Source organism: Petromyzon marinus, chromosome 18, assembly GCF_048934315.1.
Source record: "Petromyzon marinus isolate PM22_M1 ecotype Great Lakes invasive population chromosome 18, UKy_Petmar_22M1.pri1.0, whole genome shotgun sequence".
Lineage (NCBI taxonomy): Eukaryota > Metazoa > Chordata > Hyperoartia > Petromyzontiformes > Petromyzontidae > Petromyzon > Petromyzon marinus.
The window spans coordinates 2,636,680-2,657,481 of NC_133684.1; the positions used below are offsets into that span (position 1 = coordinate 2,636,680).

A 20,802-nucleotide genomic window follows, 5' to 3' on the forward strand; every position below is an offset into this window, starting at 1 on the left:
CTTTGAACTGTCAATGCATATACAGTAAATTGTTATGAACCTGTACCGATACCCCCTACCAATCCCGCGTCAAGCGAGGTCCTTTGTTCCATCAAACCAATGCATTAACATTCTACATTTGTTTTATGATTGAGAACTATAAGGGGTGGAATTCTGCAGCAAAGGTGATGAACCACTGCACTAGAGCACCTATCTGTTTACAAGTGTAACGTAGCGGCTTCAGACACGGACTCAAGAGGGCTTGAAATTTATTTCTCGTCGGCATACAGTTACGACTTTAATGACAACCATTAATTCCTTATCCCTGACTAACTTTATAACCGGCTCACTATACAGCAACAACGGCTGTCTGACTATACAAGCTGTATGACTATATAGCGACGATGACAATGTTTAACCATATAGTGAGACAGCTACATAGCGACGACGGCGACGAAGAGACAGCAGCGACGATGATCTCGGCAACAACCGTGAGAACCACGAACTTTCCAAACGCCCAGAACCGCGTGCCACTCTCCCTTATATACCCCTAGCGCGGCCATGCCCCGCCCCTGGCCCCGCCCCTGGCCACGCCCCTCTTCGCGAAGTTTCTCGCGGGTTCTGGGAGCTTCCCGATAAGCCCCGCCCCCCCCCCCCTTGTGGCCACTCCCCTGGAAGTGGGCTGTGTTGCTGTTTCGCCACCCGCGATTCGTCCTTACGGCCGCCAGTCGGCGCACTGACAGCTGCACAGTGCTGCACCTACAGCCACCTCTGGCTTAACGCGTCCTCTCACCCCACCCCTCATAGCGCGAATTCACAGTTAGGGGCCGTCCATAAATGACGTCACGCACCTGGGGGGAGGGGGGGTCAGACATTTGTGACGATGTGTGACGAGAGGGAGAGGGGGAGGGGGGGGGGTTGAGACATGTGACGTCACATCAAAATGCGCAACTTTAACTATAGAACTGTTATAACAACACTCCTACAACATTAGAGTGCAGCGCCACATTAAACACGCACTACAATGACAATAGTTTAAAGCGATTTGAAGCATGTTTTATTTTCAAAATGGAAATATGGTTTTGGGGGGGGGGGGGGCAGAGCTTTGTGACGTCATATTTGAGGGGGGGGGGGGTGTCTGACTTTTTGTGATGCCGTGTAACGAAGGGAGGGGGGGGTCAAAAATCGTCCAAAACCGTGTGACGTCATTTATGGACGGCCCCTTAGGCGATTCATCTTGTAGGGACACACTTCACGCTTCCGCCGTGCCGTCGCTCAAGAGAAAACAAAACGACTTCAATATATTAAAAAAACACAAAGTTTCAATATATTACTGATGGCGTCACGGAAGCGCTCAGTGCGACGAGCTGGGGAGAGCCGTCTTCGATCCACAGCTGTACACAACTTTAGCGTGCAGCACCTCCACACATTCACACATAGACAAGACATTCACACATAGACAAGACGTTCACACATAGACAAGACATTCACACGTGGACAAGACATTCACACATAGACAAGACGTTCACACATAGACAAGACATTCACACATGGACAAGACATTCACACATAGACAAGACATTCACACGTGGACAAGACATTCACACATAGACAAGACATTCACACATGGACAAGACATTCACAAATAGACAAGACATTCACACATAGACAAGACATTCACACATAGACAAGACATTCACACGTGGACAAGACATTCACACGTGGACAAGACATTCACACATAGACAAGACATTCACACGTGGACAAGACATTCACACATAGACAATACATTCACACATAGACAAGACATTCACACATTGACAAGACATTCACACATAGACAAGACGTTCACACATAGACAAGACATTCACACATAGACAAGACATTCACACGTGGATAAGACATTCACACATAGACAAGACATTCACACATGGACAAGACATTCACACATAGACAAGACATTCACACATAGACAAGACATTCACACATAGACAAGACATTCACACGTGGACAAGACATTCACACATAGACAATACATTCACACATAGACAATACATTCACACGTGGACAAGACATTCACACATAGACAAGACATTCACACATGGACAAGACATTCACACGTAGACAAGACATTCAAACATAGACAAGACATTCACACGTGGACAAGACATTCACACGTGGACAAGACATTCACACATAGACAAGACATTCACACGTGGACAAGACATTCACACATAGACAATACATTCACACATAGACAAGACATTCACACATGGACAAGACATTCACACATAGACAAGACGTTCACACATAGACAAGACATTCACACATAGACAAGACATTCACACGTGGATAAGACATTCACACATAGACAAGACATTCACACATGGACAAGACATTCACACATAGACAAGACATTCACACATAGACAAGACATTCACACATAGACAAGACATTCACACGTGGACAAGACATTCACACATAGACAATACATTCACACATAGACAATACATTCACACGTGGACAAGACATTCACACATAGACAAGACATTCACACATGGACAAGACATTCACACGTAGACAAGACATTCAAACATAGACAAGACATTCACACGTGGACAAGACATTCACACATAGACAAGACATTCACACATAGACAAGACATTCACACGTGGACAAGACATTCACACATAGACAAGACATTCACACGTGGACAAGACATTCATACATAGACAAGACATTCACACGTGGACAAGACATTCACATATAGACAAGACATTCACACATAAACAAGACATTCACACATAGACAAGACATTCGCACGTGGATAAGACATTCACACATAGACAATACATTCACACATAGACAAGACATTCACACATAGACAAGACATTCACACATAGACAAGACATTCACACGTGGACAAGACATTCACACATAGACAAGACATTCAAACATAGACAAGACATTCACACATAGACAAGACATTCACACATAGACAAGACATTCACACATAGACAAGACATTCAAACATAGACAAGACATTCACACATAGACAAGACATTCACACATAGACAAGACATTCACACATAGACAAGACATTCACACATAGACAAGACATTCACACGTGGACAAGACATTCACACGTAGACAAGACATTCACACGTGGACAAGACATTCACACATAGACAAGACATTCACACATAGACAAGACATTCACACATAGACAAGACATTCACACGAAGACAATACATTCACACGTGGACAAGACATTCACACATAGACAAGACATTCACACGTGGACAAGACATTCACACATAGACAAGACATTCACACGAAGACAAGACATTCACACGTGGACAAGACATTCACACGTAGACAAGACGTTCACACATGGACACGTCGACGGAAATACAAAGATCCCCGTAAATCCTTCGCCAGGCTGCTGGGGCAAGAGCTGTAAGCAAGCACCTATAAAGGCCGACCGCCTTTGTCTCCTCAGTGGCGATGTTTACACATTTGAGGCTGAGTCGACCTAGGGGAGGCCCAGGACCGGTTCAGACAATCGTCACTGGCGGTGGCCGTGAGCGGGAATCGAACCCGGGTCGTCAGGTTCGGAACGCAGCGCGGTAGCCGCTACACTATCACACAGACACAACAACAACAACAACAACCGCCATTCGCCACTAAGTGGCGGTGACGTCACCACGACGCTTGTGCCAGGCTATGTGCACCCTGAGGCCACGTGAAGTGTCGAACGCCCGCTGGCAGGAGGTCACGGGGCAGACCCAGGTGCCACGGGTCGACTGACTGAGATGACTGGCTGATGCACCACCTGTGCCCCCTACTGTGCCAACCTGCTGTGCTTTAGCCACCCGGCGCTCCGCTCGCTGTTGTGAGCGTCGCTCCTCCGCCCTCCGTTGTTGTTGGAGGGCGACTGCCTCCAACTGCCCAGTAGCATCCTTCACGAGCCTCCTCCACAGAGGCCGATCTTGACACCGCTGGTACCAGTCATCGGCAAGTCCACTCAGCTCCACGTCCTCCTGTACCACATCACTCCATCTCTTCTCTAGCCCGTGCCGCGCCCGCTTAGCCCCCTCAATCCGGCCAAACAAAAGCTGTTTCGGCATGCGGTGGCTGGGCATGCGGGCTACATGACCCAGCCATCGCAGCCTTGCCTGCCGGAGGAGCTCACCGATGGGACCCTGCCCAGATCTTTCAAGGATTTGTGAGCTCCTCACACAATCCAGTCTGGTTAAACCCAGGATGGATCGTAGGCAGGTCAGCCTAAATGTTTCTAACCGGCGAAGATGTTCCATTAGGGGGGTCCACGTTTCGCAAGCGTAGAGAAGGGAGGGAATGACCGTGGCCGAGAAGACCTGAAGCTTAGTGCGGAGCGACAGACCAGGTAGCTTCCACACAGCGTTACGCAACCGATGAAAAGATATTGCCGCTCGACTGATTCGGAGTGAGACCTCTGCTGTTAAACTGGAGCCAGTCATAAGCACACTGCCCAGGTATGGGAAACTCTCCACTCTCTCCACAACTGCCCCATCACCGATTGGGAGTTGTGGGGGTGGAGTGTCCGATGGTACAAAATACCCAGGCAGGTGCTTAGTTTTGGTGGGGCTGATGGTAAGGCCCCACCTCTTAGTGGCACGCTCCAGTCTCAGCAGCAGCGTCTCCAACTCCTCCTCTGACTGAGCAGCTATTACCAAGTCATCAGCATACATAACGTGGTTGAGCAATAGGGAGCCATCCCTTGACCGCACCCGGGCATCGATTAGCCTCCCATTATATCTGTACCATATGGAGATTCCCCCGGTACAGCTATTGAAGGCTTCACGAACTACGTGGTCAAAATAGATGTTAAATAATGTGGGAGCCAGAGGACATCCCTGTCGCACCCCAAGGTGTACAGGGAATGGCTCTGACTCCCGGCCACGTAGTTTTACCCGGGCCCGCTCACCATCATGAAGGTCCTTAATGATCGTGAGCAGAGGGTCAGGTACTCCAAAAGCACGAAGAACGACCCAGAGCCCAGGCCTACTGATGGTATCATAGGCCTTGACCAGGTCAATAAAGCAGAGATGTAGGTCTTGTTGGAATTCCCTACACCTCTGCTGTAGCAGACGGACAGAAAATATGGCATCTGTGCAGGACCGCCCTTTCCTGAAACCGCATTGGGGCTCCGCAAGCCTCTCCTCAGCGTGCCTGGCAAGGCGATGCTGAATAGTCCTTGCCAGGACCTTTCCCGGCACACTGAGGAGTGAGATGCCCCTGTAGTTGTTACAGTCTGTGCGGTCCCCCTTCTTAAAAAGGGGGACCACCAGGGCATCCTTCCAATCCTGCGGAACCCGTCCAGTGGTCCAGACTGTTGTTATGATGTCATATAGGGCAGTCTGTGCACAAACGCCACCCTCCCTCAGCATTTCGCTTGGGAGATCATCTCTGCCCGCTGCCTTTCCTGGTCTCAGACTCCGGATCGCCTTCAATACTTCCTCAGCAGATGGCACCTCAGCCAGCCACTCACAGGGGGTGACTTCATCCAATATTTGAGGCACCGCAGCCTCAGCAGGGTCATCCTCACTTTGTGCCACGATGTTTTCCTGGCTGTGGGATTTTCCCTCCCCCAGGACCTCACAGAAATGCTCAGCAAATCTGCGAACCTGTTCCTGGGGGTCGGAAATTGGATCACCGTTTTTTCCCCTAATGATGGTAATAGGTGTGGCGCTGCAGGTTACTTTTTTGATGGAGTTAAATAGCGATTTGTGATCACGGGCCACTGAGGCAGACTCCATCTCCTCAGCAACCCGCGACCACCACCCATCCTTGCAGCGCCTCACGGCTCTCCGAACCTCCGAGCGAAGGCTGCGGTAAGCCTCCTCATTCTCTGACGTGGGATTCTGTAGCCGATGACAGTGGGCCTGTCGCTTTTTCTCAACCATCCTGAACAACTCCTCTGTCATCCAGGGTGTCTGGGGAGGTCTGGACCGCGTACCCAAAGCAGCCATTGCAGCTGCATGAGTCACAGTCCTAAACCTCGCCCATTTACCCTCGACATCAGGAGGAGTCGGGGACGATGCCAATCCCAGCCGCAAGCGATGATGAAATTCTCGCTTGCAACTTTCATCAGATAACTGAGACCAGGCCACTTTAGGTTGGAATGGGGTCCTGGGTGTACACCCACCACCGGAGTGGAAGAATGGCAGGCGCATCTTACAGATGACTAGTCGATGGTCAGAGGGCAGATCAGCTCCACGGTAGGTCCTGGTGTCAAGGACATGGGCTCGCATTCGCTGGTCCGTCACTATGTAGTCCAGCAGATGTTCTTGCTTGGACCCGGCATGCATCCATGATGTTGTGTGGATGCGCCGATGCCGGAACAGCGTGTTGGTAATTACAAGCCCATGGGCTGCACAAAAATCTAGCAGCCTCCTACCGTTGTTATTGAGCTGATCTGGCCCATGCCCTCCAATCACTCCAGACCAGGTGCCAGTATCATGACCAACTCGGGCATTGAAGTCACCCAACATGATGACTCTATCCCGAGGGGCCACTTTAGCCAGCACCTGTGACAGGAGGTCATAGAAGGCATCTGACTCATCGGCTTTGCCTGCATCCCTCCACGGATGTTCATCTTCGGTGGGGGCATAAGTAACCACGACCACCATTCCTCGCCTCCGGTTGATGGGAAGGCGAGCCCAAAGTAGCCTGGGGCTTACAGCTTCCCACACCTCACCGCCACGCTCCCACGCCCCCTTCATTCTTTTGTTCAAAAGAAGACCCACACCCTGTTGTTTGGCAGTCTGCTGCCCCGAGTAGAGGACTGTCCACCCCTCATGGTGGCAGGAGCCAGAGCCGGTCCACCGGACACACACACACACAGACACACACACACAGACACACACACACAGACACACACAGACACACACACAGACACACACACACACACAGACACACACACACAGACACACACACACACACAGACACACACACACACACAGACACACATACACAGACACACGCACAGACACACAGACAGACACACACACACAGACACACACACACAGACACACACACAGACACACACAGACACACACACACACAGACACACACACACAGACACACGCACACACACACAGACACACACACACAGACACACGCACAGACACACAGACACACATACACACAGACACACACACACAGACACACATACACACACAGACACACAGACACACATACACACAGACACACAGACACACATACACACACACAGACACACATACACACACACACAGACACACATACACACAGACACAGACACACACACACAGACACACACACACAGACACACATACACAGACACACGCACAGACACACAGACAGACACACACACACACAGACACACACACACAGACACACAGACATACACACACAGACACACAGACACATACACACACAGACACACACACACAGACACACACACACAGACACACACACAGACACACACAGACACACACACACACACACAGACACACAGAGACACACACACACACACACAGACAGACACACACCGACGCACACACAGACACACACACACAGACACACACAGACAGACACACACACAGACACACAGACAGACAGACACACACACAGACACACAGACAGACACACACACAGACACACACACAGACACACAGACAGACACACACACACAGACACACACACAGACACACACACACACAGACACACACAGACACACACACACAGACAGACACACACAGACACACACCGACGCACACACAGACACACACACAGACAGACACACACACAGACACACACACAGACACACACACAGACACACACACAGACACACAGACACACACACAGACATACATACACAGACACACACAGACACACACAGTGATACACACACACAGATACACACAGACAGACAAACACACACAGACACACACAGACACACACACACAGACATACACACAGATACACACAGACACACAGACAGACACACACACACAGACACACACACGCGTGTTTGTGAACGCCTCACAAAACGTGCGCCACAAACCGCCCAAACGAACGCTAAGCGAGGCGTGAGCAAGAGCTTCCGCTTCGAGACGTCATAAACGGCACCACAGACGTTACACACGCGTACTCGCACACGCGTACTCGCACACACACACTCGTACTCACACGAGATCTTCCGTATCGCCTATTAACAGACTGCTGGGGATGGGTGGCCAACACCACGCCCGGCCGCCTTTGTCTCCCCAGCGCTGATGCTGTGCACACCGCACCAGGTACCCGTTTAAGGCTGAGTCGACCTAAGGGAGGCCCAGGACCGGTTCAGACAATCGTCGCTGGGTGTAGGCCGTGAGCGGGACGAACTCGGGTGGCCGGGTTCGTAGCGCAGTGCGCTAACCGCTGCACCACCGCTCCAAGAGCCGCCGTCCGCCACTGCTGCAGTTGTCATCACCACGGCGCTTGTGCCAGGCTAGGTGCACCTTTAGGCAAAAGACAAATATTGCTTGTATAGCCTTTAAAAGACTAGGGGAAAGTGCCGGCACACGATGGGGTGGGTGGCCAGCGCCACGCCCGGCCGCCTTTGTCTCCCCAGTGGCGATATTTACGCACCGCAGCAGGTACGGATTTGAGGCCGAGTCAACCTAGGGGAGGCCCAGGACCGGTTCAAATAATCGTCACCGGGCAAACGAACTCGGACCTCCGGGGTTTGCAGCGCAGCACGCTAACCACTGCGCCACCGCTCCCCAGGCACGGACACACGTGGGTGGATAAATCCAGAGTACGCATTGAGAATGTTAAAGTTTTAGCTAAGCGCGCGTGCGATAATAAACATGCCGTTTCGCACACGTGACCGAAACAACTTAACAACCCGTTATATAAACAACACGGATACGTTGGACACCCAGCCACTGATAAGCCGCTCCGTTGAGCCATCATTAGCGGGCCGGGTCGCTTCTGAAAAATAAGCTCAGTGGGGGTCTTACCCCGGTAAAAAAAAAACAAAGTTTAAATAGCTTTAGTTTAAACTAACTCCCTCCCCATCATCCCCCGCTAACCCCCTCCCATCATCCCCCGCTAACCCCCTCCCATCACCCCCCGCACACCCAGACCGAGACCAACATTCCCTGGCCACCTCCAAGGGCATCCAAACGCGCGCGTCGCACCGCCCGCCTGCATGTCGGGACGCCTCCGGAGGCAGATGCCAGAAGGCGACCCTCGCCGCAGGCGGCGGCGGGGGTCCAACCCGGGGTGGGGGGCACGGGAGGAGGATGACGGCAACGCGATGACAGTCGCGGGCAGCACCACGAGCACGCGAGCCATGGCGGAGTCACTGCGGCGCCTCGCCAACAGCGGTGCGTACGGAGCCCTGCAGGACAGGTTGGACTCCTGGCAAGACGACTTCCACGTGAGCCTCGAAGCGCGCTTGGTTGGTTGTGGTGGGGTGAGGTGACGGGCTGCCGCGTGTCGCGATCGGGTCGCGACGTCTCCTCCGCGGCATTGTCGAGGGCGCGCTCCACTTCCCGAGCTGACGATCCGTTTTCTTTCTCGACCCACCGGCGTTCTTCCTCCTCCTCTTCCTCCTCTTCCTCCTCCTCTTCCTCCTCCTCTTCCTCCTCTTCCTCATCCTCTTCCTCCTCTTCCTCCTCCTCTTCCTCCTCCTCTTCTTCCTCTTCCTCCTCCTCTTCCTCCTCCTTTTCCTCCTCCTCCTCCTCCTCCTCTTCCTCCTCCTCCTCTTCCTCCTCCTCGCGACGTTGTTTTGGGCACTTGAGGGTGTTGAAGTTGGAACGATGTCACGCACCTCCTGCCTACGTTCTCTAATCCGCGTGTTCCTCTCGTTCTCGTTCTCTGTCTGTCGCGGTGAAATTCCAAGGATGCAGCATCTCCCGGTTCTTAGTCGTGCACTTTGCAAGTCTTTGTTCGAGATGTTTAACACGTAGGAGGCTTTCGCGACCAATATCCATAATATCGATTTTTTTTTGGGTTAGATCGCGTAAATATGTGTCGTTAAACCCGCCACCCCAGGATACAGCCAATTAGTAAGTACTCAGTAGTACAAATCGAACTCAGATTGTAAATGTTATGGATTTGCTCTCCAACACATCGGTGTGTTGTATTAGGAACGAATTGGCACGTTCTGTTCACGTGACAAATCTTAATAATTGGCTGTGTCGTGTGGTGGCGGGTTTCACGACGCATTCATGTTTACGCTGTTTAACAAAAAAAACCGATATTACGTTTGTTCGAGATCTTATATGAACGACCGTGTTTCTGAAACCATGTCTGATATCAGGCAGTACACGCACAGATTACACAATTTATTCTCGAGGCACATTGGAATGGTTCTTTTTCACTGGTAGAAAAAGGTTTGCCCCCTCATTCAAGTTCTTAAATTGTAAAAAAAATCAAACAAACCGATTTAAATTAAAGTACTGTATCAGGCAGTGGTAATGGCACGTGTAGTTACTCTCCATATGTCATGATGCCTACAGCAGAAAAGCCAAATACAATCCACCGACTTACAGGATTGGAATTATTGCACCAGTTAACTGGGCATTCATTTGGCAAGCTCTACCTACCAGGAGTTGAGTTTTTCTTGCTCTGCACAACTTTGCCACCAGCTGATTGTGCAGCTGAGATTTAAGTCTCGCCGAGAAAATGCCCAATTGCCTCGTGGCCCAGTCAATCTCTGCCGACTTACACCTTCGGAATGACTATAGTAAGTGTGCTTGTGCATCGAGCCGAACGGCAAGTGACAGTTGTTTTGCGACATGACTTGGCATGTCCTTACGCGTGTTGTGCTGTCCGCAGGCCAACAGCAGCAATGAAAATTTGAGCCACTGCTGCGAGCTCATCGAGAGGACCTCAAAGGTGCAGAATCAGCTTTTGAACATGATGAGCAATAAGACCAACCAAGGTATGGGTAGCCCAGAGTCCAGCAAGCTGCCAATAGCACAGCTAATAACCACACAGCCAACACCCACACACAAACTGCCCCAGCAAGCACCCAGTTATAGGGGGCATGTATTCAGTACTGAAGGGATGCTGGCATACAGAATTTTCAATACAGTGGTCACCGGTTTCATTCGCCAGCATGGTAGTTGAAACAATGGGTGCGTTTCTATGACACCCCTACCTCTGTCCATCAAACATGTTAAATCGGTATTTTGTGTATCACAATTTGTCAATCACACGAACCTGTGGTCTGGTCGTGTGAATACTCCCAACTCTGTACAAGACTTCTTACCAGCATTAAAGAGGAGACTACATTTTCTCTAGCAGGGTTCATTATAGCTCCATCTAGAGGAGGCCCTTCTACCAGCAGTGGGTTGAGCAAGAAACTGCAGGACTGCACTGTTATTAATCAGCCCACAAATTAAAATATGTTGGACATTACTCACTTGCCAATGTTGCCCAGGGTTTCTTAACCTCCACTATTCACCTTCGTGCTACATTTTATAGGTGCAATAAACAAATGTATGCAATGAACCACCGTCTCAATTTACATTTGGAGAATATTCATGACCATTGAAAGATTGACTGTAGGACTGAACAAGCATTGGCTTTTGGACACTCCGATTATGTAGCCATAACCCACGCCGTTGGAGTCAGGACATAGCCAGAAGCTAGCTGAACGGGTGATACGTAGCAATTGACCAAAAACGAGAAATCACCATGTACATTGCCTGCGGACTAGTCGTGCGGATCCCCTACTCGCAGAGCACACCATATCCCGGGTTGTTGGCGGTGCCCCACACCTCTCCATGTGGAAGAACACTGTGAAGCCAACACGGAGCCTCTCTCGCTCTCCTAGGTGGGCCCACCGCCAGCGCCAAGTCACGTCTCCTGCCCTTGCAGAGCAGCGTCGCCGTCTCCCCGTGCGTATCGCCCAACGCCAGCCTCACCCTCATCAGGGTACTTGTCACGAGCTTGTCCACCATCTCTCGCGTTGTGGACACAAATGTCTGCTTGGCTGGGGAGGGCGGTTGGCCGCACGGTTGTGGCGTGAAAACGCACCCCACTCGGAGACGCAAAGGGTGTTAAAGTACTTTGTAGAGCAATGATGGTCATCTTCATATGAAAGGAAAACCCACTATCAATTTCACGCATGCAAAGCCATAGATCCCCATATAACCTTTGACAGACTGTTGGAAAAAGTGCTGTTAGCGAGCACTGATGAAGGCCGGCACGGCATACGAGGGGGTGGGTGGCAGCCACCATGCCCGGCTGCCTTTGTCTTCCCAGTGCTGATATGTTCACACACCGCAATAGGTACCCATTTTAGTCCAAGTCGACCTTGGGGAAGCCCAGTACCGGTTCAGATTTTGGTCGTGAACTAGAAACAAACTTGTCACCAGGGTTAACCACTGCACTGCAGCTTCCCACGAAAGTACACACGTACACACACACACACACACCGCCTACCCCTTCACACCCACTCTGTCCACCGTCTTTTCATTGGCCCATCTGGCAGAGTCCTGGCCCTGTACAAGGCCCAATGCGCCGTCACAGGCGGTGCTGCGTGTATGTTACCCACAAGTCCCAAAGCAGTGGCTGCAAGCAGCTTGGTCGGCTTGGGTGTTCGTTCACTCCTGGCTCTGGAGCACCCCCAGCTCCCATCCTCTCAGCTGCACCTCCTGGGGATCACGCAGTTGCACGCTAGAACCTTCCCAGGCAGTCCCACGGAGGCCTGTTTCTGGCGTTACAATCTTGCCTCAACTACACAGGAGCTGGGTCTCTTTATACTGCAGAGGCCAGACCATTCAACCAATGGGGTTTCTTGATAACCTGTGCACCTAAATTATTTTATCTGTGCTCCCAATCCATATAAGCCCCCTCCCAATCAACCAAAGTACAGGTGGTATTCTTTTTTGATAATCCCTCTCATGACTGAATATCCTTCACAACCAGTCTCAAAACCAATTCTCACTGTGCATGGCCAAACTGCTGCATTCATCAAGTGGGGGAGGAAACGACCAAATTCACCCTTGGACTACTTCCCACCAACTCATTTTCACCTATGCTGCCCATCACCACACTGGTAACCTTTAGCCACTAAACCTACCTCTACCAATATTACTACCAAAATTATGAAAGTAAGGGAAAGATAAAAAAACCAGGCTGGCTAGGGTAGGAATTGAACCACCAAGCCCAGGGCATTTATGCTTCTGTCGCAGTCCAAATCTCCTTTATCAACTCCACTTGTGTCCCAGACCCATGCATCGAATGGTCTCGGGTTTGCCTCGTACCATGTCGCAATACCCCACGGCTGTAAAAAACTGTGGCGGAATTTGTGAAGAAGCAACTTTTTTCCACAGAGCAGAGAAGTAAAAAAATGCTGTACCACCTGCACCCACTCGATAGCTAACGCCATTGCTTCTGAGCTTTATCACTCGGTTGCCACCTGTCTGGGCTTACGGGATGGAGGGTTTGACCAGGACAGTCCGCAAATTGCCAGGATTTAGCTTGTGCCAAGATCTGGTGATATTGTGTTGATCTTTCTGACTGAACTTTGCAGTTTTGATTGACCTAGGCTGACAAAGATATATGTGTGGGTTTAGTCTAAAGCGGAAAAGGTGGCAACCCCCTAGTCACAGTTGTCTTGCCCAATTTTGGATGGTGAAATGCTCGAGCAGCAGCTCACTTTCCACTTGCTGCAGAGGTTCGTGGTTGAAGTCGCACGGCCGCCCTGGTTAATACTGCAGATGTATAAACCAAAAATACACGACCTCTGCTTCACAGTGGACATTCCACAACCTGCGATGTTTATTCATAATAGAGTATGCCACGTGTCCCGGTGTCACGGTCCCAATTTTACCAAATCTAAAAATTGTTCGCAGATTACCCAATCGTTAACCATGAATCTACTGCATATTTACTCATGTGCGAAACATAGCTCCTTCGCGACAGCCTTGCGCCCTAAAGAAATGGTGCAAATGCCAAATGCACCAATGCTCCGATTCGCCTTGACTAAGTCACCCAACACGCGAGCGTCTCGTGTTCAGGAGACGGCGCAGAAGGAGCGGCAGCTGCAAGACCTGTGTGCGCGCCACGTGCGGGAGGTGGGGTCACTCGAGTCGGAACTGCGATCTACGCGCCAGTCGCTGAGCAACGCCAAGCAGCGGTGGGTGGTGGTGCATGCACCCTGATACCTAAAAATAAATAAAAATGTAACGATTATTTCGACGTAGCTGTCGTCGTTCACGCAAGTTGCATCTTGCGGTCACCGAGGAATGGCGGATAAGCTGGAGTGCTGCCGGGTGGTGAGCCGGTGCCAACAACTGCTGTGGAGTTCTCTATTTATTAAGATGTTTTCAGGCAAGTAGTAGGTGTTTATGTTTTCTCTAAGTGCTCTGGCTGCCTCCCACATGTAAAACACTTTTTAAAGAGTACATTTCTCTTGAGTTTTTTCTGCTAGAAGCAATGCCTCAAAGCAATGCAATAACTTATCAGGAAAGGCAACACTTTTAAATTCAAAATAGTGTATTCTTTTAGATACAATGGATTTTGACTGTGTGTTGGGACAGGTTGTACGAGTACACACATGTACAGCTCCTTGTCAGTCCACTGCTGAATGAGGCCCTCTCCTACCGTCCGTGAATGAGGGTTTTCCCCATGCCAACATTTTCTATTCCAGCTTGAAAGACATGGCCGACGAGCTCGAAGCCTCAAAGGCCAATTCAGCCTCCACCTACCTGGCGTCTGAGGAGGAGATCCTTCAGCTGAGGGCGGAGTAAGGGCCTCTCGGCGCACACTGACGGACAGGAATATGCGGCTCTGTCGGCTACTGGAGGCTTCGTCTGTACCAAATGCTCACTCAACATTGAACTGTCGATCACCTCCGCTGTTAACGCATGCACAGCTCCAGATTGAGTGTCGGAGCCAAAACGATATGTTTGGACCCTTGCCCCAATCCTGGGAGATGTATGCCACTCAGCTCTTGTGAAGGAGGAGGGAAGCCTAGCAATCAGGCAGAAGGTCACTGCATCTGGAAGAGTCGATTACTTTTCAGCTCTTGAAAATGTTTTTGTTTCATTTGGATATAAATGACTTAAAAATATGGCAAACGTGCATTGTTGGCGGCACAAATGGCCAACTCTTTTTTAAATAAGGTCACTGAGATCTTTAACGTTTTCTTTGAAGCAGACGACGTTTTATTTTATTTTATTATCAACACACCCCATATGCAGCATTAGGCAGGTCAGTCGCTAGGCTGTAACCGCAAACCTCTGCAACATGCAATGTACCGTGTCACGTTTACCGTGAACGCGCGTGCGCGAGTGCGTGTGTGCGTGTGTACGTGTGCGACAGGGATGTCCTCTGGCTCCCACATTATTTAACATCTATTTTGACCACGTAGTTCGTGAAGCCTTCAATAGCTGTACCGGGGGAATCTCTATATGGTACAGATATAATGGGAGGCTGATCGATGCCCGGGTGCGGTCAAGGGATGGCTCCCTATTGCTCAACCACGTTATGTATGCCGATGATTTGGTGATAGCTGCTCATTCAGAGGAGGAGTTGGAGACGCTGCTGCTGAGACTGGAGTGTGCCACTAAGAGATGGGGCCTTACCATCAGCGCCACCAAAACTAAGCACCTGCCTGGGTATTTTGTACCATCGGACACTCCACCCCCACAACTCCCAATCGGTGATGGGGCAGTTGTGGAGAGAGTGGAGAGTTTCCCATACCTGGGCAGTGTGCTTATGACCGGCTCCAGTTTAACAGCAGAGGTCTCACTCCGAATCAGTCGAGCGGCAATATCTTTTCATCGGTTGCGTAACGCTGTGTGGAAGCTACCTGGTCTGTCGCTCCGCACTAAGCTTCAGGTCTTCTCGGCCACGGTCATTCCCTCCCTTCTCTACGCTTGCGAAACGTGGACCCCCCTAATGGAACATCTTAGCCGGTTAGAAACATTTAGGCTAGTCTGCCTACAACCCATCTTGGGTTTAACCAGGCTGGATTGTGTGAGCTCACAAATCCTTGAAAGATCAGGGCAAGGTCCCATCGGTGAGCTCCTCCGGCAGGCAAGGCTGCGTTGGCTGGGTCATGTAGCCCGCATGCCCAGCCACCACATGCCGAAACAGCTTTTGTTCGGCCGGATCGAGGGGGTTAAACGGGCGCGGCACGGGCTAGAGAAGAGATGGAGTGATGTGGTACAGGAGGACGTGGAGCTGAGTGGACTTGCCGATGACTGGTACCAGCGGTGTCAAGATCGGCCTCTGTGGAGGAGGCTCGTGAAGGATGCTACTGGGCAGTTGGAGGCAGTTGCCCTCCAACAATAACGGAGGGTGGAGGAGCGACGCTCATAACAACGAGCGGAGCGCCGGGTGGCTAGAGCACAGCAGATTGGCACAGTAGGGGGCACAGGTGGTGCATCAGCCAGTCATCTCAGTCATCTCAGTCAGTGGACCCGTGGCACCTGGGTCTGCCCCGTGACCTGCCAGCAGGCGTTCGACACTTCACGTGGCCTCAAGGTGCACATGGCCTGGCACAAGCGTCGTGGTGACGTCACCGCCACTTAGTAGCGAATGGCGGTTGTTGTGTACGTGTGTGCGTGTGTGTGCGCGTGTGCGTGCGTGCGTCAGCCTGCAAGCGGCGCGCGAGGAGGCCGAGGTGAACCGTCGCGAGCGCGAGGACAGCGAGAGGCAGGCGCGGTACCTGCAGGCCGAGATGGCGACGCTGCAGCAGGAGAAGGCTCGCCTGCTGGAGCGCATGTCGTACGTGCAGCGCGCTGCGTCCATCGCGCTCCCCCTTCTCTCTCTCTCTGGCTCCTCACGCTCTGCCCCCACTGTCGGTCATGTTCACGAACACGTTTTTATTTTTATTTTACTCGGCAACGAATATTAGTGGGCAAAAAAATCATCCAGTATGTGACGATGACTACGACTGCAACAAATACCTAAGCGTGATTGGCTACGATGAGACAAAATTACTGAGTGAATGAAGATGCAGACTAAGATAATGTAGTAACGTCATTGAACATTGCAGTGCACTGAGGAATACCAAAAATGGTAGTTGGCTATATCAACGACTTACTGAGTTCACTGATTGGCTGACTTGATACTATTTGGAGGGTGGGTAGGGTGTGGGGAATTTCAGAATCATTATTTAGACTACAGGAGGAGGAATCTGATGAGCTATGAAGCTCTTTTTCACAGATGCCCAGTAGGGGGTGGGCCGTCAACACCAGCATATAGCAACTAAGAGTGGGACTACATGTCTGACTGAGCTAGTTTATTAGACCAAAAGAATGACGAGATTAAATTCCCAGACTGAGACCTGACAAACATCCCACAAGTTGTCCTCGGCTAAACGAAGTCTATGACTGACGTAAGAAAATATTGACTCAATCACCACTGGTTCTCCCCACTTGCGAACATACAGTTACTGGACATTGGTACAGATATGTAACATAGAACAATGGGAGCTGATAATTATACTTAATACTATGCATTGAGGGGGTACCATCACTCGATTTTAACACTGCTACGGTACAATGTCGCATATCCGACCGTCAGTTATCCGCCCGGACCAATTAACCACCGCCACCCAGTGACGTAATTGTGTACGGTGTACCTGCCATGTTCTATTTATGTTCACAATTCCCACCCAATAGCTTACAGTAATCTTTCTTTTTGTCAAGCAACCTGTGTGGTGTAACTGTCATTTTCTATAGATGTTCACATATTTCACCACGTTAAATATTTTCCTATCCCATCAGTCCGCAGCAAGTCAGATATGCAACGTTGCATTGTAACGATTTTGTGTCTCTCTCCATGTATGTCCATCCTTATGTGCTTAATGTGTATGCGCATTATCTTGTACAATCAACTCCACCTGAAGCAACATTCATGAGAACGCAGCACAATACCATTATAAGTGGAGTATCCTTATAATCGGAAGTGCTCTAATTACACATACGTTTATAGCCTAGGATTATTAAGATATGACGTAGCTCAGGGGTCGGCAATCTGCAGTTCCAGAGCCGCGTGCGGTGACTTTTTAAGGAACTGCTTCGTGACAGTTATTCAGGACCACAGTCTCGTATTCACCACACAGTGCATTGCAGCTCTTGAAATATTGAGTTTTTTTTACCGAATTCGAAAAAAATGCTCTTCTTGGTATTTTGGTTGCTGGCCCCTGGCCTAGCGCGATGTAATGGTGGCTCCCTGAATAGACCGGGTTGCCAGCTTGTATTAATTACCATTGCTGGATACTGCGGAGTTGAGAATAAATTATGCACGGTCTCCACTGACTAGGAAACTACAGAGTACAGATGCTACCTTGTTTTATCTGACGTGATGGGACTGGGCTGATGATCCGTGCAAAAGGATGTATTGTTTGAACGGACTCTCAGCTGGTAAATTAAGGGTGACTGAACCGACGTTAAGAAGAAAGATTGCACGTATAATGCTGAGTAGTTGTGCAAGTGTCGCGTCAAAACAAAGAGTGTTTACACTTATGGTGGCCCACAGGGTAGTGCTCCAGGTGTTTGCCGTTGTTAAGTGCTGAACGCCAGCTGTTCCCAGGACGTCACTATCACATGAGGTTAATGTGTTGACCACAGAAACCTTTCACACTGGTGCGGGGGTAGGAGAACGGTGAATATTAATGGGGGGGGGGGGTGGATGGGCCACATGTGGTAATTCGTGTTCGATGCCTGGTTCAAATAAAAAAAAAGCCAATTGAAAATGTCAAGTAAAAAAGTAAAAGAATCACCAAAAAAGACAAACAAAAATGTTCCGTCCTCATTTTGTTGTTTTGCCGTTGTTCAAGGGGATGGCTCTCGATGCCTTGCCACGAGCGCAGCGCTCAGCCTCGCCGCAGGGCGTCTCCGACTCCCAGCTCCTCTCCACCTCGCTGGGCCCCTCCAGTCCGCAGCTCCTCCCTGCTTCGCAACCACATGGCGACGTGCCCGCGCCACTCCGTCGCTTCGCGCCACGCCCACCTGCCGCTTCGTTTCAAGTCCGCCTCAAGAGACGGCCGTTTCGACGCGCGGAGCCCTCCGCCGCTGCCGCGACACCGCAGCGACGCGTAGACCCCACAGCGTGTCGCCTTCGTTGCCACCGTTGTGCGTGCGCTGTTCTCGTCACCCCTGTTGTAACGGCGGAGCTCCGGTCGACGCGTCGCGTTCATCGCACTGTGCTGCCGCACGCTCGTCCGTCGTGGGCATTTCACAGAATTGTACCCGGAAAACAGTGAAATGCGTCGAAGGCAGTGGTGGCGTATGCAGCCGATTCTATGACGTCAAATAAACTCAACTAACCCACTCTCCGGTCTTGCACCCGTTTTGCGCAGCGAGTGTCTCTTCCTCCGAGCGCGCTCTCTGTTCCCCGAGAGCGCCCTTGCTCCCACGGTCGCACTCCCCGCTGTCCCTCCCTCGCCTCCTCACTCGTGCTGCCATGAACGCTGAGCCTGCCCCGTTCCTCGTTGGAGCGCCAAACTCTGCCCCGCTGTTCAACTGCCACCCGACTCCACCTCCCCGCTCCTCATCCCTTCCTCTCTCCTCTGTTCCCCTGCACTTGCCCCTGCCCTAATCCCCTCTGATGTCCAAGACGTCGGACACCGTCGGACGTAATGTCGAACGTGAAAACAAATCAAAGTGCCATACGGCGCAACCGTAAACACCTGCGCTGCAGTCTAATTTTCAGTCCCAGTGGAAGCTGTGGCGACACAGTGGGCGTTGGAAATTAAATCTCCGCCTTTCGCAGTCTTTTGCGATCTGCACAACATCTGCGGCCTACCTCCCTGTCCAAGACACTAAGTCCGTCATCCGTTTGGTCCTTGGTTGACCTCTCTTCCTCGTCCCTTTGACCGAGACTTGCAGGATGGTGTTGGAAGGTTTTTTTTCTCTCTCTCGAATGCGAGTGACAGAGCAAAGCACAGCAGCTTCCTCTCTCTTCTTTATTGCCAGTTGTGGTTCGTGTAATTTGTACGCTGGGCAGTGGGTGAAATCTGAAGCAGTCATTGGAAGCACTACATCTCAAAAGCCTGGATTAGCTTGTATTTGAATCGGATATTTTTGTTTTCAGTAGGTTTAAAAAAATCGAGAGTCGAATGTGCATTCTTCAAGTAAATGCATTCATTTTGTATTTACTGAATGGATAGATGTGGAGAGTTGTTGCTTTCCAAGCTGAAAGCTGCCTGGACATTGAGAGCGATGATGACGATGATGTTGACGACGATGCGGCTGATTGTCCGGAAGTCATCACCACCAGGGGTGCTTTTGCAACCACACCTGGGCATCACTTCCTTCTGCTTCCTCTCGTACCTGTTGCAAAGGCAACAGGGGCCGTCCATAAATGACGTCACTCGATTTTTGACGATTTTTGACCCCCCCCCACCCCCTCGTCACACGGCGTCACAAAAAAGTAAGACCCCCCCTCAAATATGACGTCACAAATCTCTGCCCCCCCCCCCCCAATTTTTTTTTTAAACATGCTTCAAATCGCTTTAAACTATTGTCATTGTAGTGCGTATTTAATGTGGCGCTGCACTCTGATGTTGTAGGAGAAAACATTTATTAAACAGTCTATTTAATTAAGTAGAACGTGTTGTCTATATTTATTTAAAGTTGTGCATTTTGACGTGACGTCACATTTCCCAACCCCCCCCCCTCGTCACACATCGTCACAAATGTCTGACCCCCCCCCCCCGTCATTTATGGAGGGCCCCACGACACCCAACCTTCCAGTGTCCATTCTAACAGCATCCCAAAGATAACATTCAAGCGTTACGTTATTAAGAATACCTCCATGAAAAATTCCGTACGA

The 20,802-nt window shown here is 50.6% G+C and overlaps 1 protein-coding gene across 1 annotated transcript; it reads left to right on the forward strand.

The window, feature by feature from the left end:
- Window positions 1-7,999: 7,999 nt before the first annotated feature.
- On the forward strand, window positions 8,000-19,300 carry LOC116943551 (uncharacterized). Its single transcript, XM_032956478.2, has 8 exons — window positions 8,000-8,303; window positions 9,136-9,433; window positions 10,837-10,942; window positions 11,840-11,940; window positions 14,031-14,149; window positions 14,663-14,758; window positions 16,615-16,746; window positions 18,806-19,300. Exons 2-8 carry the CDS (start codon window positions 9,203-9,205, stop codon window positions 19,065-19,067), a joined length of 1,047 nt encoding a protein of 348 aa, XP_032812369.1. The 5' UTR covers window positions 8,000-8,303; window positions 9,136-9,202; the 3' UTR covers window positions 19,068-19,300.
- Window positions 19,301-20,802: the final 1,502 nt, after the last annotated feature.